Below are 25,074 nucleotides of genomic sequence, written 5' to 3'. Positions count from 1 at the left end.
CACGTAGTGCCTGTTCGAAAATACTCATCTGAACCTGAAGATAAGTCGTTTACTCCATCCAAGTGCACCAGCTCAGCTTAAAATACTGCTGAAAGTAGGGAGCTTACCGCATGTCATTAAAGTATCTGTTCTGTAACAGGTACTATGCCAGGCACGTTCCTACAGTATTTCAGTTACTGATCACAACAATTCTGAATGTGTTTATCAACGAGGAGGTGGACTTGGAAGAGTTAAACATCTCACCCAGGAGCACACAGCTAGGAAGTGGAGAGAGCAGGAATTTGAACCCAGATGTGTCTGCCTCTGAAGCCCTGCTCTTTTTGTACTTTCTGACCCTGTGGCTAACCCTTTATCCCTCTACCTGTTGTCATGAATCGTTTTAATTGCTGTGCATTCCTGTTTTTCTTTTTTTAAAGCATTTGTTGAATCATCATCGAACATCCTATTTTCAATGTAGCTAGTGGTCTTCTAGCATTTTCAAGTACTATGTGGCCAGTTGTCATTAAAATTTCCAAGCTTCACTGATATTTTTAACAGCTTTGCTGAGGTATAATTGACATAAACAGATTGTAAATATCTAAAGCATACAGTTAGGTACGTTTTGACATATGAATGCACCAGTGAGAACTTTGTTTCCTCACGCTCCTTCCAGCGCCTCAATCAACCCACTGATCTTCTTCCTGCCACTATAGATTAGTTTGAATTTCCTAGAATTTTATATAAACAGAGTCTTACAATGTGTACACTTTTGTTGGGGGTGGGGATGCTTGGCTTCTTTCACTCAGCATGATTACTTTGAGGACCATCCCAGGCTGATGCAGGTATCAGTAGTTCCATCCTTGCATTGCTGGGTATTGTTCCATTGTATGAATATACCACAGTTTGTTTACCCGTCCACCTGATGATGGACATTGGGGTTATGGGGCGATTACAAGAAAAACTGCTTTGAACATATGTTTTGAGTGGGTTATATTATCGGTGGAAGTGGAGTTCTTGGGGTGCCCCGAGGAAAAGAATTTCCTGAGGCCCCCACAGGAGGATGGGGTTTTGTGGAAAGCTTGATCGATTATCTAAAATTAAGGGGGTTCCCTCCAAGGTCCAATTTCTGTCTGTCTCCTCATGGAAGAAGTCCAATCTTGTTTTCAGCAGGGCCAGGTTTAAGGGTATTGCCCATAGTTTCTGCTCCCTATTAATCCAGCTAGCTTAGTTTGTGTTCCCAGCCCTAGTCCATTGTATGTGGGGTCTGCATGTGTGGCTGCTTAAGGCCACATGGCTATGGAACGAGAATAGGCAAGTGCAGGTCACAGAACAAGAGAGGGCAAGAACGACTGAGAGATGAATAAGAGAGAGGGAACACTTTGAGGATTTTAACTTTCCAACATTTCATGCATGTCTGATGGGGTCCACCATCTACCCAATCCATTGTTCCCCGGGCTAGACTGACAGGCAAGCATCTTCCCTACATCACGCCAACCTCACTGTGCATGTACCCATCTCCCCCTTTGTTCAGCCCTTTCCTCAGAGATCTACAGGGTATGGACAGGTGGTTCCCTGGGGAGCGTGAAGTTGTAGCTTCCTGGTAAAGCTGCCCAGATGGCCATGCTTGTAATGTCTGGCTTCCTCTTTGCTCTCTGCCTATTATTAACTAGATAATTGTGATGATAACATTATAGTGGGTATATATTTAACATTTTCAGAAACTGCCAACTGTTTTCCAGAGTGGTTGTACCATTTTACATCCCCATCAATAGGATGCTGGTGTTTCCAGTGGCTCCACGGCCTTGCCCACACTTGGTATGGTCAGTCTTTTTAACTTTAGACATTCTAATAGGTATTCAGTAGTGTATCATTATAGTTTTAATGTGCATTTCATTATTAATGTTGAACACCTTTTCATATGAAGAAGTATTGTCTCCATTATAGAGATTACATTGAAAAGTTAAAGAAATTTTCCCAGTCACACAACAAGTAAATGGCATAGTCAGCGTTCAAGCCCATACGTGTTGAACCTAGAGGACCCATTGCTTTCCAGTTCATTATCGGACCTTAAAGCCCTTTCAGAGCTTGTTTTGCCAAGTACAAGAAGATGGGTACTGAAACCAACTCAAAAAGGTTCTTATCTGCCCTTGCAATAAGAGTAAGCATTTTACAACATCAAAGAAAGGGAAAATATTAGTACAGCTAGAAAGAATAGTGATTGAAGTCCTGTCAGGTGGCAGGAAGGGGAAAGGGTAAGAGAGCAGTTGTTATGAAACAGAGCCATGCAGAAAGCATGTGGCTGTGACCCCTACTGCTGTCGCGACAACCTTTCGTTCCCTTTCATGAGAATCAAAAAATGAACTCAGAACATAAAGGGGAAGGACGGAATGTTTAGTATCAATCAGCGTTGCCAAGATAAAATGTTTTGGATTGACTCCCAGTGCCAAAGCACAATACATATTAACATTCCTTATATATTTTTGGAAACTTGTTCTACCCACACTGGCTTTAATTTTAGTTTTTAAAGATGTATGGGTGTTTTTTGTTTTGTTTCGTTTTGTAATGTCAACAGTTATTTTACTAGAACATGAAAGCAATTTCTAGCATATGATCCTCGTCTTTTATGACACAATGCCTTGTTGGGAAATAGTAGAATCATAAGCCTGAGGTGATTTGAAAGGTCAAGATTTGAGCCTACTTTTTGTCATTGACCTGACTGACCATAGGTGAATTATTTGTAAGATGAGGTACACAATTACCTCACTCAGTTGTGGAGATTTTCAATTGTAGTTATAAATGAGGGATTTTGAAATGAAACCCAATAAATGTGACAAAATATACACGATTTAATCTTCTGAAACCCACACATACAAAAGAAAAATCTGTAGAATTTTGTTAGAGAAATGCAGTTAAGAGGAGAGTCCGTTTTAAAATGTTAGTGATAATTACTCAAGAGAAGTCATTTTAATTTATTAAAAAGTAGAACTTAACAATAAAGGCAGCCTCTACTTTTTGACTCATTAAATCCAGGAAATCTCTGACCTTCTCCAGTGACCTCTTCCATATTCATACTTCCCTGCATACTTAGCATTTAGTTGCGGTAGTTTTCCACTTAGATTGTGAGCTCCTGCAAAGCATGATGGTGCCCTCCATTTCATATCTAAGAGCCTAGCACAGTGTTCAACATATAGTCGGTATTTGATATTTTAATTAATTGTGATGCCCAGTTCTGACTGTTCATTAATAATGTTATATCCTTAATGTACAAACATTGGTGCCTTTGAATGTTTAAACGGGGAAATGTAGCCAAATAAGTGCTTATATGTAGCTACAAACAAAGAAACCTTTAAGCCTGGTTTTGTTTCATCTTTATTGGATTTTTAGTTTAAAGAGTAAAACATGCTTGTTCTAATAGCTCAGATAGTACAGGGGTATATAAAAAACAAGTCAAACACCTCTTCTGTTCTCCGGTCATTACTCTTTTTACTCTACCTTCCCCTGTCAGATAGTTATGATTATATAAATATTATTTGTACTTTAATATCATGGACAGCACTCTAGGTAAATACATTTTTTTATATTTTGTACCATTTTAATTAATATGTGCCTTTTAGCTGTGGTGACTAATACACATTTAAACTTTGTTAAAAATTGTTTCCCTCGTGCTGTATTTCAAAAAGAAAAATGCCCCTTTTGTGGTAAAATATACATAACATAAAATTGACCATTTACACAATTTTTAAGTGTACAGTTCAGTTGCATTAAGTACAGTACCACTGTTGTGCAGACATAACCAGCATCCATCTCCATAACTCTTTTCATCTTGCAAAAGTAAAACTCCTCACCCCCCCCAAACCCCAATTTCTGGCAACCAACATTCTAGTTTATGTCTCTGTGAATTTGACTATTCTAAGTACTTCATATAAGTAGAATTGTACTTTTTTATCTTCTTGTGACTGGCTTATTTAACTTAATATTAATGTCCTCAAGGTTCACCCATATTGTAGCATGTGTCATAATTCCCTTCCTTTTTAAGGCTGAGTAATATTCCATTGTCTGTGTTTACAACATTTTGTTCGTCCATTCATCTTGGGTCGCTTCCACCTTTTTGGCTACTATAAATAATGCTGCTATTAACATTGGCATACAAATATCTATTCAAGTCCCTGCTTTCAAATTCTTTGGGTATATACCTAGAAGTGAAATTGCTGGATCATATGGTAATTCTATGTTATATTTTTTGTGGAACTGCCATACCGTTTTTTCACAGCAGCTGCACCATTTTGTATTCCTAACAGCAGTACACAAGTGCTCCGATTTTTCCACTTATCTCCACTTATTTCCTGTCTTTTTATAATGGCCATCCTAATGGGTGCGAAGTGATATCTTGTTACAACATTTTTTATTTGCGTTTCCCCAATGGTTAGTGAAGTTGAACATCTTTTCATGTGCTTATTGCCCATTTGGATATCTTCTTTGGAGAAATGTTTTTTAGGTCCTTTATCCATTTTGAATTGGGTTGTTTGTTTACTGTTGTGTTTTAGGCATTCTTTACATGCTATTCTGGATATTAATCTCTTATTAGATACATGATTTGCAAATATTTTCTCCCATTCTGTAGGTTGCCTTTTTACTCTTGTCCTCTGACGCATAAAAGTTTTTTATTTGATCAAGTCCAATCTATCTTTTTTTTTTTTTAATTACTTGTGCTTTTGGTGTCATAGCCAAGCAATCATTGCCAAATCCAGTGTCATGAAGCTTTTCCCCTGTGTTTTTTTTTTCCTAAGAATTCTATAGTTTTAGCTCTTACATTTAGGTCTTTGGTCAATTTGAGTTAATTTTTACAAGTTAAGGGTCTAACTTCACTCTTTTACATGTAGATATCTCATTTTCCCAGTACCATTTGTTGAAAAGACTGTCCTTTCCCCATTGAATAGTGTTGGGACCCTTGTAGAAAATCATTAAATCATATATGGGAGGGTTTATTTCTGGTCTTTCTATTCCCTAACTCATTTTTAATTGGTGTTATTGATCTGTAATATAGACACCTCACAGTTTATTCAGACATTCCTCTATTGGTGACCATATAGATTGTGTTCAGGCTTTTGCCACTACATGCACTGTTGCAGTAAACATCCTAGATTATATAGTCCCACATCCTGATGCTTTTATTTCTCCATAATGGATTTACAGAAGTGAAATTGCTAGATCAAGTGGTATGTTTAATTTTTATTTCAGTAGGTAGGTTATTTTTTAAAAATATATATATCAAATTACATTTTTATCAGCCATAGATGAAAGCTGTTTCTCCACATCCTTGGTAGCATTTAGAAATCTTTTTAATGTTCCCCAATATGATCAGTTTAAAATGGTAAGAGGTCTTTATTAATTGGTATTTAACAGTGAAAAGTGAAAGGATACTGATAAAAATTTGAAAGACATTCACTCTTGGTTTTTAAAAAAACCTGTGTCCTTTCATAACATGAAAAATGCGAGTGAGAATAGATACTTATTTCTCTATGCAGTTGAATAAGTTAATATTTTGAAATAATCAGGTTTTAAGTGTTCTCTTGCTTTCAACCACTTTCTTGAAATATTTAAGGTAGCCAATGGCTTCTAATTTTTCCTAGCTTAATGCAGATACTGAAAGAGAAGAAGAAGAGTTTGAAGACAACATGGATGTTTTTGATGACAGCAGTTCCAGCCCTTCTGGCACCTTAAGAAATTATCCACTCACCTGCAAAGTTGTTTATTCGTACAAGGTTTGTATTTCTCTAACACATTGCTCATATTAAATTGTAACGGCTCGGAGATACATATAACTGTATCTCCCCAGCCTCTCATACTGTGCTTAACATAAAATTGGTGTTCAGTTAATATTAGAGGTGCAGAGTCTAGGCTCTGATGTCATTTGCCTGGGTTAAAAGCCTGTCTCAGCCTCTTAAGGAGCAGTATGACCACACTAGTCCCTTAGTCTCTGTGAGCCTCGGTTTTCTTATCTGTAGTATGGGGGTAATACTGTAAGGCTAGTTGAAATTAAATAACACTTTTATAGCAAAGCACTTGGCACAGTGCCTGGCATCTGATAAACTTTCCATTCATAGAACTCTTACTCTTGTTATCAGTTGCCTGCTTAACACAAGACCCTCTATTAAGGTGATTCTCAAATTGATATTAAAATAAAAATTTTTTACAAAGCAGGTGGTTCATCTTTATCTTTCCTAGTCTTGATATAACCAACTCTTGTTTCTGTATTAAGCAAGGACCTAGATAAATAGATGCCAGAATATCCAAACTTGGTTTAGTATAATAGTTCTCAATCTCACTCACCCCTGCCCTGCTTGCACAGTAAGTTTTTACTCAGTTCCCCTCGTTTTCTCTTTCCCTCACTCCCCTCATCCAGTCCATCAGTCAGTCCCATTGAGTCCACTTTCAAAACGTATCCTGAATCTATTTCCTTTTCACCATCTTGGCCTGCCCTAGGCCATTGCTTTGATTATAGTAAATGGAAAAAAAAACCCACTCGTAATTGGTGTCCCTTCTTCATACTTGCCTCCCAACAGTCCATTTTCCACTCTGCAGCCAGAATTATCTTTAACACATAAAGGAGATTATTTTGTTCCCCTGCCTGAAACCCTTTTAAGCTTCCCATCACATTTAGAAAAACAAGCTCTTCACTAGGGTCTGCAGTGTCCAGATCGGTCTGGCCCCTGCCGTTTGCCCTAGCTTCACGCCAGACCCTTCCCCCTCCTAACCCCTCACTCACTATACATTGGCAACTCTGGCTGCCTTTCAGTCTTCAAAGGCACTAGGCTTCTTCCTGTCTTGATAACTTTGCACTTACTGTTCTTCTACCTAGAACTCTTTTCCCAAATCTTGTTTAGCTGCCCTCTGCTTTTCACTGAGGCTCAGTTCAAATAGTGCCTCCTCAGGTCTCCCCTGACCACGTAAATACACAACTGACTGCTCAGTCACTCCTCTCTATCCCCTTGCCCTTTGCCCTCTTTTATCTACTATATAGCACTTGTCATCAACTACACTTAAACTTACTTCTTTTTAAACCTCTTTGTCTGACTCCCCACTAAAAGTTCATGGAGGCAGAAACCTGTCTGTGTCTGTACACCTTGTGTATGTGTCTTCAGCATGTAGGACTGTGCCTGGCACATAGTAGGTACGCAGTAAATAATTGTGGAATAAATAAATGATGTAAGAAAGGCATGAACAAATGAACCCTCCTCTGGCTCTCATGCTGATGGAAACCCAGTGCTTAGGGGGACAACAACAGAGGAAGTGTCTGGAGAGAATCTTCAGCAATCATATACGGGAGAGTCTCACGCCCACTATCCCCATCCCTGGATAAGCCAAAAGTTGGCAGTATTTACTTAAAATCCTCGATATCAGTGATTTCCAGACTTTTTAGTTTAACAACCTTTCACTATATATTTAAATTAAAAATACTTCCTATTTTCTGAAAGAGTTGGAGTGTTGGGTTTTTTTCTTATGTAAAGTGTTTAGATAATCTTTGAAAATTTGAAATCATCTTCTGAGATACTTGGAGAGTTGTTATAGAGATTATAAAACCAGCTTTGGGAATGTTTCCCCATCTCACTTCTCAATATTGTATTTACTTTGAATTTTCAGAGTTAAAATTTGAGATCCTTAAGTGGAGAAGGGTCCTAGGTGTCTGAGTGATTACAAACATCTCACATTCATCCAACATCCCCTCTGTTGGCATATCCCAGGCGTGTCCCTATGGTAAACAGACTATAAAAATCTATTTAATCAGCTAATCATTAAGCATTTATTGAGTGCCCATTTTGTGATAACTTTTGCAGATGCAAGAATGAATGTGGCATAATCCATGTCCCCCAGAAATGGATAGTCTGGGAAGAATAAATATTAAATTGAAAAAATAGAGTATGTCTGAAAACATAGTAGAGGTGAAACTGCTAGTTCTCCCTGTGATGGCTGGGAGAAATTTTACAGACAAGGTGGCATTTAAGTTCAATCATGAATTCTTAGATCTTTCTAGACACAGTGAGAAGGAAGGGAAGGGAAGGAGCCTTCTAAGCAAAGAGAACAGTAGATACCGACACAGTGTGGTGAGCCTATGGGTGTCTGGGAAATTCGGTGGTGCATGAGCAGCAAGTGTGGGGAACAGAGCAGCTGGAAGTAAGGATGTTTGCCCTCAGAGAGCAAAGGGCCTTGTAGACCAGACTGAAGTTTGCCTTTTATCCTGCCTCGGAGGAGCCATTGGATGTCCTAAAATCAGACTGGGCTTTTAAGAAAGTAACCCTGATCCTGATATAGATAACTATAGAGGACAGAGTAGAATGGAGATTAAGTATAAGCCTAATAGTGATTCCTATAGTCCAGAATAGCAAAAAGGCCTGGACTAATCTTGTGAAAATAAAGAAAAGCTGTATTTAAGAACCAGATTCAAAAGCCTTAAACATGCTCATAGAGAACCGGAAACAGCGTGTGGGTCTCTTCCCTCTTTGGCCTTCGTAGGAGCGCCAGCGGTCAAAATGAAGTTCAATCCCTTTGTGACTTCTGACCGGAGAAAGAACCGTAAAAGGCATTTCAATGCAGCTTCCCACATTCGAAGGAAGATTATGTCTTTTCCTCTTTCCAAAGAGCTGAGAGAGAAGTATAATGTTCGATCCATGCCCATCCGAAAGGATGATGAAGTTCAGGTTGTTTGAGGACATTACAAAGGGCAGTAAATTGGCAAAGTAGTCCAGGTTTACAGGCAGAAATTTGTCATCTACATGGAACGAGCGCAACGGGAGAAAGCTAATGGTACAACTGTTCATGTGGGCATTCACCCCAGCAAGGTGGTTATCACTAGACTAAAGCTGGACGAAGACCGCAAAAAGGTCCTTGAACATAAAGCCAAATCTCGCCAAGTAGGAAAGGAAAAGGGAAGATACAAGGAAGGAACAATAGAGAAGATGCAGGAATAAAGTAATATTATATACAACTTTCATTAAAAACTTAAAACTAAAAAAAAAAATGCTCCTAACTTTTGACCCTGCTAGCATAAATCCTAAGGAAATGACCCACAATATAGAAATACGTTTTGGATACAAAATGTTCTTTCATCATTTTATAAAGCGTCTACTTTATAATAGTTCAAAGTTGGCAATCCAATAAGGGAATAGTTCAGTATATTAACTACTGATATAATGTAACAATAACAATATTATGAAAATAATTGAAAATTACAATAGTGAGTTTTTTGTGTAAGAAGAAATGCTATGTCAAAAGAAGTAAGATACCAAATTGTATGTACCTTAGCATCTCAATTATGCATATTTTCAGCTTTTTTTACAATGACATATATTACTTTTGACTTCAGAAAAACACATTGTTTTAAAAGAAAACAGGAAATTTAGAGAGAGCGTGGGGGTAATTGAGGGCATGGCTGCTTCTGGAGTTCTGGCTGTCACTGTATATTAGGACTTAGGTGGCAGTGTGAGACCATGTCTTTACTAATAACTATTTACTGACCGGTTTGCTGTCTTTAATTGGCTTGAGGAGATTACCTTCCCTGCTCTAAGTAAGTCATTCTAGTAGGAAGCCCACAAGGGCGAACAACTAACTATGATGCCATGGTCGTCAGTGTTAGAGGGATGTGCAAAGCCTTACGAGAGCAGGAGGAAGAAGCAACCAGCTCCTTGTGGGTAGTCTGGGAAAACATGAGCTGGGCCTCAAATCATGAGTAATAATAGTGGCCACCATTTATGAAGTACTGTGTGTCTGGCACCATAAATATTTTTTTTCTAATCCCTTCCCAACCCATTAATTCAACAAATATGACTTGAGCACCTTCCATGTACCTAAAAACTAGGTTCAAGGATCTAGCATTGATCAACACAGACAAAAATCTTCGCTCTCATGGAGCTTACATTCTAATAAGAATAAAAAGGAAACTGAGGCTCAGAGAGGTCTTACGGTCACTTGCCTAAATTATGAAGATAATTGAAAATTACAGACTGAAGTTGGACTTGAACTCATAGTAATCTAAACCCATTCACTGGATGGGGAAGAGGGAGCAGCGACTGCTGGAAATAAGGAACAGCCTGGTAAAAGCATAGAGGCAAGGGCACATGGTGTGTTCAGAGAATAGGGACCCGTGTGCTAGGGCCGGAACATCGAGAGACCTTGGGGACCAGCTCTCTAGAGTCCTTAGTGCCATGCAGAGGACCTGACCTTGTCCAGTAGAAGAATTGGTCACTTCTTGGAGGTGGTATGAGCAAGAAAGTGTCTGCTTATATAACAATGTTGGACAACTTGCATGGACCTCCATGACTTTTTTACAAGGACAGCAATATATTTATAGTCTTTTTTTAATTATTATTATTGATTTTTTTTTGGGGGGGGGAGAGAGAAAGAAACATCGATGTGGAAGAGACACATCAATCAGGCCTCCTGTACATGCCTCAAGCCCCAGCCAAACCCACAACCTAGGTATATGCCCTGACCAGGAATAGACCTTCGGGTCATGGGACAACACTCCAACCAACTGAGCCACACCAGCCAGGGCCATTGTTTGATTCTTGCATGTGCCCTGACTGAGGCTCATACTCTCAACTTGGGCATATTGGACGACGCTCTAACCAACTGAGCTACCCAGCCTGGGTGACAACAATATATTTAAAGGTGTTCTCATGATTGTCTCTTGGTACTTGCTGTTATTGTTATTTTTAATCCTCGCCCAAGGATATTTTTTCTATTTGTTTTTTTTTTGGGGGGGGGGGCGGGGGGGGGGAGTGGAGAGAGAAGCATGGATTGGTTGCCTCCCGCATGTGCACCAACTTGGGCAGGGATAGAACCTGCAACCCAGGTACACATCCTTGACCAGAAATCCAACCTGTGACCCTTCAGTGTATGGGTTGACACTCTAACCACTTAGCACCACCGGCCGGAGCATGTTGGTACTTTTAAAATCTTGCCATGAATTAGGAAAAATATCTTTGTTATAGAGGTGCCTTTTGGTGGTATATTCAATGGTGTAATGTGGTTTCAGAGGAGCAAAGAAATTCCTGTGGAAAAGCTATCAAGAACCAGTGAGGCCGAAACCGGCTTGGCTCAGTGGATAGAGCGTCGGCCTGCGGACTGAAGGGTCCCAGGTTCGATTCCGGTCAAGGGCATGTACCTGGGTTGCGGGCACATCCCCAGTAGAGGGTGTGCAGGAGGCGGCTGGTCGATGTTTCTCTCCCATCGATGTTTCTAGCTCTCTATCCCTCTCCCTTCCTCTCTGTAAAAATCAATAAAATATATTAAAAAAATAAAAGAACCAGTGAGGCCTGGCCAGAGTGGCTCAGTGGTCCTGTGCACCAAAAGGTTGCCAGTTTGATTCCAGGTCAGGGCACATATAGAAGGCAACCAATCTCTCTCTTCCCCTCCCCTCCCCTCCCCTCCCCTCCCCTCCCCTCTCCTCTCCCCTCCTCTCCCCTCCTCTCCTCTCCTCTCCTCTCCTCCCCTCCCCTCCCCTCCCCTCCCCTCCCCTCCCCTCCCCTCCCCTCTCCTCTCCCCTCCTCTCCCTCTCTCCTCTCCCCTCCCCTCCCCTCCCCTCCCCTCCCCTCCCCTCCCCTCTCCTCTCCTCCCCTCCCCTCCCCTCTCCTCTCCTCTCCCCTCCTCTCCCTCTCTCCTCTCCTCTCCCCTCCCCTCCCCTCCCCTCTCCTCTCCTCCCCCCTCCCCTCCCCTCTCCTCTCCCCTCCTCCCCTCCCCTCCCCTCTCCCCTCCCCTCCCCTCCCCTCTCCTCTCCCCTCCCCTCCCCTCCCCTCTCCCCTCCCCTCCTCTCCCCTCCTCTCCTCTCCTCTCCCCTCCCCTCCCCTCCCCTCCCCTCCCCTCTCCTCCCCTCCCCTCTCCCCTCCCCTCCTCTCCCCTCCTCTCCTCTCCTCTCCCCTCCTCCCCTCTCCTCTCCTCTCCTCTCCTCTCCTCCCCTCCCCTCCCCTCCCCTCCCCTCCCCTCCCCTCCCCTCTCCCCTCCTCCCCTCTCCTCTCCCCTCCTCTCCCTCTCTCCTTCTCTCTCCCCCCCTGCCTCCCTCTCCCTTCCTCTCTCTAAGCATGTCTTCAGGTGAGGATTTTTAAAAAGTGAGCTTTTTTCCCTCATATTTTGAGATCAGAGGTAATTTACTTAACATTCTGGCCCTGGAGTAAATACTTATGTGATTGGTCAGCTATTTTCAACACTATTTTTCCACCTCAAGCAATGTCCAGAATCTGGGTTTGATGAAATGTTTTCATGTACATGAAATAGAAAATGGATCTTAGGGAAGTGACCCGTTATCTTGCCTTGTTTTTGCTTGTGAAATTTGGAGATTTTTTCACACTTTGAGACTATGGTCTCAGCTGATAGTTTTAACTGATCTTGGGACTTGAGGGAAGCTTTTAAGATTGTTCACTAGAGAGTCAGAAAAGGCCAGCAGCCCCCTCCCAGTGAACAGGTGACAGACAGGTCTCTTTAGGGAACAAAGCCACATAGTCTCTCCAGCCCTTCTGCAGAGCCCCTGCGGTTTTCCTCGGGTTCTACAGCCTCGGGGGCAGATTCTGGGTGGCTGGTGCCTGTGAGCTCCTGCTGTCAGGATAACAACGCCGCACGGTCAGCAGCCCGTGCAGACGCACCGGAGTGGATCGGCCAGTCTCCACAGTTAAGTGGGAGCATCATAAATCCAAATTTTGACAGATCTCAATCATTTCCGTTACTACAACTTTCTTTTCTTGGCCACAGTTCGCCAGTGATTCCAGGTGAATTCTAGGTGCTGCTCAAGCTGTCATCCAATCCATGTACATAGCTCCTCACATTTCCCAGCATGCACCTCCATGTAGCCCTCTGCTTTCTAATGCAGTGCTTTCTCCTTGGCCTGTGCGTCCCAAGCCACCGTGGCTCTGTGCGTCTTCATCCCACATTGACTCCCCGAGCCTCCTGAGAATGGCAGGATTGTCACTGAAGAAATGGAGGCATCAAGAAGTTGAATAACTCACCGTAGATGCAGAAGCCAGAGCTGGAACCCTGCTCCCCTGCTTCCCGAGACCACAGTGTTCATTGAGCCTCTTGCCTCTGCAGGACTCCCTTTCTCCAGTTTTGGTTATGGCTTTATTTTGTTTAGTTTAGTTTTGTTTTGTTTTTAAGTAAAACTTCACCTCATTGTGATAGTTTTACACTTAAATTTTTGTGTTTGATATGTTTTCAAAATCATTTCAGTATTTTGACCCCCCGTTTTTGTTACGATCAGCACACATCTTCTCTTTATCTAACCTTTTTTATTTTGTCCATGACCATCCTACATTGCAGGCTTCTCAACCAGATGAGTTGACCATTGAGGAACATGAGGTGTTAGAAGTGATTGAAGATGGAGATATGGAAGACTGGGTAAAGGTATATTCCTTTGCTCATATCGCCCCTTCTTGTGACATTTTTAGGAGTGTGTTTCGGTTCTTGTTACGCTCTGTCCAGGTTGTGTGTGCAAACCTGTTGTGTCACATGTCTTTTACTCAGGCTCGAAACAAAGTTGGTCAAGTGGGGTATGTGCCAGAAAAGTACCTCCAGTTTCCCACCTCCAACAGTCTCCTGAGCATGCTGCAGTCCCTGGCTGCCTTGGACAGTCGGTCGCACACATCCAGCAACTCCACGGAGGCCGAGCTCGTGTCAGGCAGCCTCAACGGAGACGCCAGTGGTAAAGACTGAAATAAGGCATTCTTTATCTGTCGCATTTGGCCTAAACTGTATTCCCCAGAGTCAACCTTCAGCAGATTAAAAAGCACAACTCCATTCCTGTTCTATAGCACGTTTGCCTTGATTTGGCCACTTGTATTCTTTATTGTAGACCCCTAAGGTTGATCTTCAGTGGGTAAGAAGTACAGCTGTCCTCCTGCTCTGCACAGTGCCCTCTTGGTCCTCACACGAGCTAGGGGAGGTCGCGAGTAGCCTGGCTGTCGTCATTCTCACTGCATTTCTCTCTCTCTTGCCACCTAGTCTGTTTCGTGAAAGCACTTTATGACTACGAGGGTCAGACGGAGGACGAATTATCTTTTCCTGAGGGAGCAATCATCCGAATCTTGAACAAAGAAAACCAAGATGACGATGGCTTCTGGGAGGGAGAATTCAGTGGGCGGATTGGAGTTTTCCCATCGGTGCTCGTGGAAGAACTTCCAGCCTCAGAAAATGGTGACACTCCAGGGATGAGAGAGATTCGGGTACGTGAGAAGAGAGAAAGCTGAGCTAAGATATTTAAAGAAAATGACTCCCAAGGGGTCTGTGGACCCACGCAGAAGTGGGCTGCGGTCTCAGCCTCACCCTCGCCACTCCAATCCTCAGTTGTCAGGTTTCTGCAAAACCAAATTTGGGAAAGTAGGACTTATCGGTCAGGCTCTTCTGTAAAGGCTGTGTCACACCTCTCCTCTCCCACATTCTATTCTCCGAATCCATTAACCAAAATGCTAAATTGTATGTGACATTGTATGAGGAGAAACGGAAACAAACCAGAGAGGGAATGTATTCTCTCTGTGGTTAGTTTCTGTGGTAAAAATATTAGCTTGCTTTTTCGCTCCCTCACTGTCAGCCTCCTGCCAGCCCAGGGTGTGTCGGTCCATTTCAGAGAATTCATGAGCCTGCCAAAGCCCCATTATATTCGTGGCCCTGAGCTTAGCTCATTATAGCAGAACCTGCCTTTACAGGAAACCCCTGATTGGGATCTATCATGGCAGGCCCGGCAGGGCCAGGGCCATAAGGAACATGTCCTGTGTGTATGATATGACCCCGTAGCCCCGTGGTCGGCAGACTGCGGCTCTTTGGCCCCGTGAGTGTGGCTCTTCCACAAAATACTGACTTCTGCGTATGGGCCACGAAGTTTCAATTGCACTGTACGTGCGCGCCCGCACATGGTATTTTGTGGAAGAGCCACACTCAAGGGGCCAAAGAGCCGCATGTGGCTCGCGAGCCGCAGTTTGCCGACCACTGCCTTAGCCTGACATCTACGAGACCTGGGGAAGTCAGAAACTCTGCCAGTTATTTTATTTTTCACACACACCGAAAAACACAACTTGTCCCCTTTTTTGTTCTTCATTGAATTTACTGACTTGACTAATTTGGTATGTTTTTAATGGAACTCTAGAGAATGATTTGACTTGATAACTGTTTTAAGATGAGCTAATCAATGGTATAATGCAATCTATGAGAGGAAAAAGATTTAAGCAACACAAAATTAGGGTTTAGGGTGTTTAATGCAGGCTCTTGTGCTTCTAATGAATCTGACCAAAAAAAATCAACAGTCATAACTCAGCTCCAGAGAAAAGTAACTTGTCTGAAGTAGTCAGTCAGAGAAGCTGGTCTGTCCTTCCTGAGTAAGCACTTTGTAACCTCCCTTCCCTTCATGGCAGGTCTCTCCATCCCCCAAGCCGCCCGGCTCCCTGCCGCCACTACCACTGTATGACCAGCCTCCCAGCAGCCCCTACCCCAGCCCAGACAAGAGGAGCTCCCAGTACTTCCCCCGCTCTCCTTCAGCAAACGGTAAGGGTTCTCCTGGACACGGGTCAAAATGGATTTTCACTCAGAAACTCACTTGTTCACTGGAGGGCAAACAGATCTGCATTAGCATTCTCATTGCTCAAAACCACAAGTAGCCCTAACCGGGTTGGCTCAATGGGTAGAGCGTTGGCCTGTGGACCGAAGGGTCCCGGGTTTGATTCCATTCAAGGGCACATGCCCAGTTATGGGGCTCAATCCCCAGTAGGGGGCCTGTAGGAGGCAGCCAATCAGTGATTCTCTCTCATCATTGATGTTTCTATCTCACTTTCTCTTTCCCTTCCTCTCTGAAATCAGTAAGAAAAAAATAAAAACACAAATAAAATGAGCTTCTTTGGTTCCCTCCCTTAGAAAATAGCGTCCATGCCGAATCGCCGGGCTTCTCACAGCCACCAAGGCAAACTCCTGAGACCTCATATGGCAAGCTGCGACCTGTAAGTCTCTTATCTGGGAGGGCTATCTTCCAAATTGAACATTAGAAATTAGTGTTTCTCCATGGCCCATTTTGTTACTAATTCCCCCATATGAAGGTAAGATGGGTATGGGAAGGTAAAAAGGTCTTGAAAAAAAAGAGTATAGCCAAAACCGGTTTGGCTCAGTGGATAGAGCGTCGGCCTGCGGACTGAAAGGTCCCAGGTTCGATCCCGGTCAAGGGCATGTACCTGGGTTGCGGGCACATCCCCAGTGGGAGATGTGCAGGAGGCAGCTGATCGATGTTTCTCTCTCATCGATGTTTCTAACTCTCTATCTCTCTCCCTTCCTCTCTGTAAAAAATCAATAAAATATATTAAAAAAAAAAAAGAGTATAAAAATCAACACATTGGCCCTAACCGGTTTGGGTCAGTGGATAGAGCATCAGCCTGCGGACTGAAAGGTCCCAGGTTCGATTCCAGTCAAGGGCATGTACTTTGGTTACGGGCACATCCCCAGTAGGAGGTGTGCAGGAGGCAGCTGATCGATGTTTCTCTCTCATTGATGTGTCGATCTCTCTATCCCTCTCCCTTCCTCTCTGTAAAAAATCAATAAAATATATTTTTTTAAAAAATCAATACATTGCCTGGCTGGTATGGCTCAGTGGTTGAGTGTTGGCCTATGAACCAGGAAGTCACGGTTCGATTCCCAGTCAGGGCACATGCCTGGGTTGCGGGCTCGATCCCCAGTTGTGGGGGGTGCAGGAGGCAAACGATCAATGATTCTCTCTCATCAATGATGTTTCTATCTCTCTCTCCCTCCCCTTTCTCTCTGAAATCAACAAAAATATATATTTTTTAAATCAACATATCTTGGAAGGTCCAGTCTACATTGGCACTTTTTTCTGAGCCATGGTGAGATTCAAGGCGATAGCTGTGAAAGTATATTTAAATTGTAACAAGGTCTGTGAGCATCAACATGGTCTAATTGTGAAACAGAAGCACTTTTTTTCCAGCAAGCATTTATTGAGAACCTAGTTTCCAGGCCTCTATTTGCAAGCAGGAGGGGCCGGCAGATAGAGACTGGAGAGAAGGGGACCGATGAGTTGCACCACCCTTCCCTGCTTCGCTTTCTGCCTCTCTGGCCCTTCCTTTTCATTGATTTCTGCTGATGCTTCTCAGGATTCTGTCCATGAATCCTCTTGAAGTCATTAAACTCACTCTCTTTGTGTAATGTCATCTATTGCCACAGCTTTGACAACTGTTTATTTACTGACAACTCCCAGATTTATAACTGCCAATCCGATCTCTTTCCTGAGCTTCAGGCCTGTGGACATCTCAGAGTGTCCGTACCAAAAGTGCTCTGGTCCCCCACAAGTAGTCATCACCAAATCGTGCCAAGTTTCCCTCGGAGACAGCTGTCAGTCTTCCCACTTCTCTACTCCCCACTGCCGGCGCAGTTCAGGCTAACAGCAGCTCTCATTCAGATGACTACATCGTACCTTTGCCCTCCTCCACGCTTTTCTCCAAACTGTTACCAAACTCATCTTTCCACACTCTGATAATGCTGTTTAAAATCCACCACGGACTCCTCTTTGCCTACAGAGTAAAGCTCAGGTTTCATGACTTAACCCCAGCCTACTTCTTCCGTCTTCTCTCTTGCAACTCTCCTGCCAAGACATGTGCCAAGGTTTTCAGTTCTCCAGGCCCTGCGTTCACTTCCAGCTCCAGCCTGTGCTGTGGACGAGCCTTTTAGGGCCTCATTCTTGTGCCCGTGAGGCTTTCAGCCTAGGCAAGACCCTGATTCACGGGTTTCACATGAAATCCAGGATAACTCCCCCTCAGCGGGAAAGAGTGAAAATTAGGTTGAAAGAACACGTTCAGAACATTTCTGAGACCCCCTGGGGGCCCATGTCCTTGGATAAATGACTGGTTGGGGTTTGGATGCTTCATTCCGGCCCTGAATCCAGAAGCTGATGGGCAATTTGTGCAATTGTTTCCTGCTCAGGTCCGCGCAGCTCCCCCTCCGCCTACACAGAACCATCGCAGGCCAGCAGAGAAGGTCGAGGATGTGGAAATCACGCTGGTGTGATGATGGGTTTGCCCGTCTGTTACTGCTACAATCAAGGTCAGGCTTGGAGTTTGGCCAGTCTTGTTTTTTAGGCACCTTTGCATGATGAAGACTCTTGAACAGAGCAAAAACCAGGAGGATTATATGTGACTGGGTGGCCTGGTGGACTCCTCCGACATGTTGAATATTTTGTGCCTTTTTTTGTTGTCATTTTCTATGTCATCTCTCCTACCATAGCACAAATCCTAGCGGGCCCTCCAAACAGAGGGACAGCCCTCGTGCCTAACAGCATCCGTTTTTATATGAGACTCAAGACCAGGCCTCGTGCAGGCACAGTCACAGAGATGCTGATCGTGTGCACTCGTACAGTATATTACTGTGGCCACAGGATGTGGCAGAGATTCTCGTCTCCAAGTGGCTTTTGCTCATCTGGTTAAGTTTAATCAGATCACGTTGGCTACATAAGGAAGCAGGAGGGATTCCAGGGAGGCTGGCTCCTCCCAGCAGTTGGTCCCGACTGAGAAACCAGTGGACTGCCCCGAGTCTAGCGCCAATTGCATTAATGCACATCTCTACCACAGCTAACGGGTTTAAACAATAACAGCGTCGTTTGTATTAATATTTATGCCATTCATTTAGTACTAGTGGAGCTAATATGGAGGGGCTGAACTAGCAGCCAAATCTTGTCTATCACATAGGGTAGTAGAAAGGAGGCTGCGGCCAAGGCAGAAATGGATCTTCCAGATCTGAAATGAGCCGATTTAATGTTCTTTTTGTATTTGGGTATTTTTCATCTTAATTTTTTGCAGCACATACTCTTCTGACCAGTATCCTTAGAATCTGAATGTCTAGGTAAATTGGGGACACACACTTGCCTTGTTGAGCTTCTCTACTGGAGAGCCGCTGGCATCGTTTTATTCCCAAGTCGTGGACTGGCCCAGCCAGCCAGGTTGTGGCTGGCCCAGCCCAGCGGTCACCCCCCGACAGAAAATGCCGCTTCCCAGGTCCCACTGACATTTCCTTGGGAGGAAGAACCTGTGGCTCATGGAGGAAACCAGCTTCCTACGAAAAAGGACTAAAGGACTGCACACCCTGCACAAGTGCAAATGGGCACGGAAAAGACAAGTTCTCCGCATCACGAGGAGAGCCAGGGGGATTCCTCCACAGGCCAGCAAGCCCCCAGCACAGGTGTCCCAGAACCCTCTGCTGGCTCTCCACTTCCTATGGAAGATAGGGGGGGTGTCACCTAGGGACTAAGGGATATTTGCCAGTTGCTTTTTTTTTTTTTTTTTTAAGAAATCAAATTTGCAGAATTTAAACGTTGTATTACACTTTGAAAACTCCTAAGACTCTAGAAACTTGAAATGCTCGCCAAATGTCCCCATGGGAATTTTTAAGGTCATAGCTGAAGAAATTTTCAGTCTGCTATTTGATCATTTCAGTGACAATACCAACTGATGAATTTTCTCCATGATTTGGGGTTTCTTTTTTTGTTTTTTTGTTATTTTTGCATTTCTTAATCTGTTGATCTATTTGAGGTCTTTTTGTGTTATCAAACTTATTCTTAAGTTTAAAAAATAAAAGGGTGGGTTTTTTTAAGATTTTAAAGTTTGCCTACATGTTAAATATCTTCAAAGCACTTTAAAAATCTTCCAAGTGCTTGAATAAGGCAGTTCTTGCCACCCAGTCTTGTATTCTCTCTCTAGTTAGCCAAATTGTCCTTGAATCTGGGTTTTCCACACTCTCAGAGGGTTATTTGAAATTTTGTTATATTTTAAATATTTTTTGGAAGAGCTGCTAATTTTATTTTAAAAAATCAATGTTGTACAAATAAGCCTCCTTTTTAAGAACCCCTCCCTCCAGGACATATAACCCAGCATCACAGTGCACAGGGCCTGGCTTAGAGGGAGTCCTCTGTGCAGATGTGCTTTCTTTACGTAAAGTGGCTGTAAAAAGTTTGTATTTATTATGTATAAAATGTTGAATAATAAAAAAATGGAAGTAAGTTTTCTAAGTTTACTTATAAAGACACACTCCTAGGCCCTTCTTTAACCATGTGACAGATACAGAGGGGTATCTGTTAACCCATCCCTGGGACAAGCAGTTCCTGATGCCACCAGCTGCCAGGTGTAACATTCTGGATACCTAGAGAGAGTAACAAGTAAGTTGTGGCCTTGCTTTCAAGGTCCTTTTCAGCGGTGGGGGACAGGTACCCACGTGACAGTGCTGTGTGACGTGCTGGGAGGGAGGGGAGGACAGTGCGCGGGGAGCTGAGCATGGAGCTGATTCTGCAGCTGCAGGGACAAGAAAGTCACTGAAGTCCCCTCGGAGGATGTAACTGCTGGCTTCTGGGAAGTGGGAATTCTGAACTCCTCTGCCCTTTCCTCAGCCTCCACCCTCAGGAGTAATGAATCAAGCAGAGATTTTACTGGCCCCCGGGGTGGATGGATTCCTGGTTAAAAGCTGAGTCCCTGTGGCTCCCAGCCGGCCACACTGAGGGTCAGGGCTCGGCATGTTTGGGCAGAGGCCTACAGCTCTCCTCTTCCCAGAGCTGCACACATGTGATATGTATTCTCCCAGATATTTTCTGGCCATAAAACTCATACCCCTATACACATTGCCTTTTTATATATGTGGGATTATATAATACATTTAGGTTTACCTCATTCTTTTTGAAGGCTACATTATAATCCATTATCTGAGCATAACTTTAAGAGTAGTTTATTGATTTTTGAGAGAGAGAGAAACATGGATGTGAGAGTGCAACATTGATCGGCTGCCTCCTGCATGCCCCCTACAGGGGGTTGAGCCTTGACCACAAATTGAACCAGCAACCTCCTGGTGCATGGGATGACCCCAAACCAACTAAGCCACACTGCCCAGGGCTGTCTGGTCATAATTTAAACATTCCTATAGTGACGAGTGTTTAGGTTATATCCATCCATTTGCTATTAAAAAGTTTGAAATTAGCATCTTTGTACATAATTCTTTATAAATTTGTTCCAGTAAAAACATTGGGGAAATTTCTAAATATGTAATTTGAGAGTCAAAAAGGTGTTGTGTTTTTTTAATTTTTTAGATGTCTTTGTTGTTAATTCTCACTGGATATTTTTTCCATTGATTTTTAGAGAAAGCATTGATTTTAGAGAGAGTGAGAGCAGAGAAACATCAATGTGAGAGAGCCCCATCAATTGGTTGCCTCAACCAATGACCCTTCAGTTTGTGGTCTGACACTCTAACCACTGAACCACCGGCCAGACCTAATTTTTTTAGACTTTGCCAAATTGGCCTCCAAAAGGATTGCAACCATTGACACGCCCACCAACAGCATTGGAGGTGACAACATGGACTTTGGAGTCAGAAGGTCTGAGTGAGATTCCGGCTCCTCTTTGAGAGCTGTGGGAACTAAACCTCAGCATACTCATCGGACATCTGAGAGTAATACTGCGGACCCAAAAAGGATGCATAAAGTGAGCAGCACGGTGGTCACAAACATTCCTCATGAACCTCTTCCACATTCGGCGTCCTCTCCTTCAGAGTCTTTGCTCCTCCAGCCTCGTGATAACACAGGGCTGCCATGAGGCCCAAGGGGAGGCGTGTGTGTGAATGCTTTACCGTAAATGAGACAAGGTTGTGCACATTAAATGTCATTTCCACCTGCCTTCACCTGCTAATGAAAAGCTGCTCACCTCTGAGACTGCTGTTGGCATCAGAGGATTAGTCTGTGACTCAGGAACGGAGTTAAGCTAATTGCCCCACCCTAATGTCACAGCTACATTTTGGCCTCCTTCATCACAGGAACTAACTGTAATGCAGTCAAGTTGGATTCACAGCACATCACCTGGATCCCTTTCTTCTATGACCACCACGTCCACCAGCCAGACACAGACGCTAGTGAGAGGACGTGGGTGACCTTTCCCTCCACGCTGCCACATCCCCAGCTATAAAAGGAGTGAAAACGGGTGATTTCCAAGGACTTATCCAACTCCCAGTGTTCTAGATAAGTTTTCTTTCTTGACGCAGAGTGAGAATGTCGCACAGAAAGGTTGCAGTATTTGAGAACAGACTTGCACACACAGACTTCCCGGGTGGCCAGCAATTGGAAAACCCAAGCCCCTGCAACGTCCCCTGAGACAAAGCAAACCCTCAGTTTCCAGGTCGGGATCGCATCCCAGGCTCCACTGTTCACTGGCTGCCCGAGGAGCCCAGCTGCAGCTTTGCCTGTGGGGCCACTAACGGCCTAGCCCTTTCAGAGTGGCCTCCTGACAAAATCTGGCTGCTCGGACTCTGCATTTATGTTGCTCATTACAAAGTTGTTTTTCATGACAAAAATACAACCACGTTACAGAAATGTAAGCTAAGGGGGAGAATTATCATTTGTCCCAAAGTCTCACAACTTGACACAACCGGGATGTTTCTTCCTAGACTCTCCCTGTGTTTGCTCTGTTACTGCTTGACCTGCCAAGAACCCTGTGACTGCCAAAGAGCGTCTTGTTCCTGGACCATTCTCCTGGTCCCACTGGCCAAAGAGCAAATGTACTTCTGTGGAATGTTTTCCTGAAATCTGATCCTGAAACAGAACAGAAGGGAACCTACATCCCTGCCACACTGCGCGCTAAACTCCTGAGCATCCTTTTCGTTCTTATCACCCACGTGCCCCTGTGAGGGGTGAGGAAGATGAGCCAAACATCCTGTATTCAAGTCCCTGAGCCACCCACCAAGCTGTGAACTTTGGCTTGCTTTCCTCACCCTACAGTGAGAATGAAAAGGTAATACAGGGGACCAACCAATTACAACTCAGATCCATAAGGGACTCACTCAGGGGGCAGAGTCAGTGAGCACCAAAGCCCCAATGAAGCAAGTCTTGCCCCATAAGGGTGCCTCCAGCACAGAAGTTCTCCCACCGTAGAAACAGCTGATTCTCACAGCCAATTGGCCTGGAGGTCAAATCCTCCTAGTGTTACCTACAACAATCAAGGCTTAACTACAACAAGACTGTGCACAAAGACCACAAGGGGGTGCACCAAGAGTGTCTACCTCAGGTAATTAGGGAGGCTGAGCCACTGGGCCCCATAGGACACTTAGCACAGAAAGCCACTCTGTAGACACAGCGAAGCATAAAAAATGCCAAGACAAAGAAACAGGACACAAATGACAGAAATGGAAGAAAGCAAACTACTGGATATAGTGTTCAAAACCACACTTTTAAAGTTTTTCAAGAAATTTCTAGAAACCGCCCATAAACTCAATGAGATCCTCAAGAAATCTAGTGAGACCCTCAATGTTGTGATAAAGGACCAACTAGAAATTAAGCATACACTGACTGAAATAAAGGATATTATACAGACTCCCAACAGCAGACCAGAGGATCGCAAGAATCAAGTCAAAGATTTGAAATATGAAGAAGCAAAAAACACCCAACCAGAAAAGCAAAATGAAAAAAGAATACGAAAATAGTGTAAGGAGCCTCTGGGACAGCTTCAAGCGTACCAACATCCGAATTATAGGGGTGCCAGAAGACGAGAGAGAGCAAGATATTGAAAACCTCTTTGAAGAAATAATGACAGAAAACTTCCCCTACCTGGTGAAAGAAATAGACTTACAGGTCCAGGAAGTGCAGAGAACCCCAAAGAAAAGGAATCCAAAGAGGACCACACCAAGACACATCATAATTAAAATGCCAAGGGCAAAAGACAAAGAGAGAACCTTAAAAGCAGCAAGAGAAAGACAGTTACCTACAAGGGAGTACCCATACGACTGTCAGCTGATTTCTCAACAGAAACTTTGCAGGCCAGAAGAGAGTGGCAAGAAATATTCAAAGTGATGAATGCCAAGAACCTACAACCAAGATTACTCTATCCAGCAAAGCTTTCATTCAGAATTGAAGGTCAGATAAAGAGCTTCACAGATAAGAAAAAGCTAAAGGAGTTCATCACCACCAAACCAGTATTATATGAAATGCTGTAAGGTATCCTTTAAGAAGAGGACGAAGAAGAAAAAGGTAGAGATACAAATTATGAACAACAAATACATATCTATCAAGTGAATCTAAAAATCAAGTGAATAAATAATCTGATGATCAGAATGAACTGGTGATTATAATAGAATCAGGGGCATAGAAAGGGAATGGACTGACTATTCTTGGGGGAGATGGGCGAGGGGTGTGGGCGACGCGGGAAGAGACTGGACAAAAACCGTACACCTATGGATGAGGACAATGGGTGGGGAGTGAGGGCGGAGGGTGGGGTGGGAACTAGGTGGAGTTATGGGGGGGAAAAGAGGAACAAATGTAATAATCTGAACAATAAAGATTTAATTAAAAAAAAAGGTAATACAAATGCCCTAAGCTCCAGGAGGATCAAATAAGATTACGTACAGATAAGCTGATATTAATTTTAACTAGTGGATGTGCATCCAGAGAAAGGAAACAGCCTTGCACTGACTTGGTCTTAGCCTCAGGTGGGTCCGTGCCTGGGGCCGCCAGGATTCCTCCAGAGAACATCTATCCAACTGTTGTTTGTCCTGTCAGCAAACTGACTGCTCCAGGCCATGTTCTGGTGACACAAATGTCTCCCCCGTTACCCAGGGGGAGACTCAGGAATGGGAGACCGGAGCCAAGGGTCTCCCAAGACAGGAAGATGACCAGGGGGCAGCTGGAGCCCCAAACTAGGGTTCCTCCCTCTGGGGGTCTCAGGCTCATGAGATCTGAGAGTGGGCAGGGCAGGCAGAGGATGCAGTACTCACACCAGCAGAACAGCCCAGGGAGGAGCTGTTGGGTGAGGGTCACCTGTGGCGAGGCCCAGAGTCATGGGGCAGGAGGACTCAGATCGGACGCTCCATGCCCTGGAAGACACTGCTTTGCCCGGGCTCTCCCAGGAGACCAGGCCAGCCCCTCTGCAGAACCTGAGTCCAGTTTCCAGAAAAGAGGGACAGGCCTGAGTTCTTATCCTGCGCAAGTCCCTGCCCCCTCGCTGGGAAGCAGCCTGAACGTCTGAGTACTCCCTGCACAGTGCTCAGTACTGAAAACCTGGGTACCAACTACTGAGAGCCTGGATCAGCGTTCAGCACCAGGGCTCTGCCCCC

The 25,074-nt window shown here is 44.0% G+C and overlaps 1 protein-coding gene and 1 pseudogene across 2 annotated transcripts in view; both read left to right on the top strand.

Annotated features, from left to right (window-relative positions):
* The window catches only part of FCHSD2 (FCH and double SH3 domains 2), a 179,077-nt gene extending 159,063 nt beyond the window's left edge, over nucleotides 1–20,014 (top strand). Inside the window, exons 14-20 of the mRNA XM_081098695.1 lie at nucleotides 5,610–5,741; nucleotides 13,282–13,365; nucleotides 13,486–13,663; nucleotides 13,963–14,183; nucleotides 15,366–15,495; nucleotides 15,862–15,944; nucleotides 17,929–20,014. Of these exons, the coding sequence (XP_080954821.1) occupies nucleotides 5,610–5,741; nucleotides 13,282–13,365; nucleotides 13,486–13,663; nucleotides 13,963–14,183; nucleotides 15,366–15,495; nucleotides 15,862–15,944; nucleotides 17,929–18,012 (912 nt within the window). The 3' untranslated portion in view covers nucleotides 18,013–20,014. The remainder of the gene's footprint in view (nucleotides 1–5,609; nucleotides 5,742–13,281; nucleotides 13,366–13,485; nucleotides 13,664–13,962; nucleotides 14,184–15,365; nucleotides 15,496–15,861; nucleotides 15,945–17,928) is intronic.
* Nucleotides 8,493–8,945, top strand: LOC308524343 (large ribosomal subunit protein uL24-like; annotated as a pseudogene). The gene has a single exon. The product of its transcript is annotated as a large ribosomal subunit protein uL24-like (transcript).
* Nucleotides 20,015–25,074: the final 5,060 nt, after the last annotated feature.

This window comes from Myotis nattereri, assembly GCF_964212035.1.
Source record: "Myotis nattereri genome assembly, chromosome: 9".
Lineage (NCBI taxonomy): Eukaryota > Metazoa > Chordata > Mammalia > Chiroptera > Vespertilionidae > Myotis > Myotis nattereri.
Note: the sequence above shows the minus strand (reverse complement) of the source record. Positions and strands in the feature narration are given on the sequence as shown.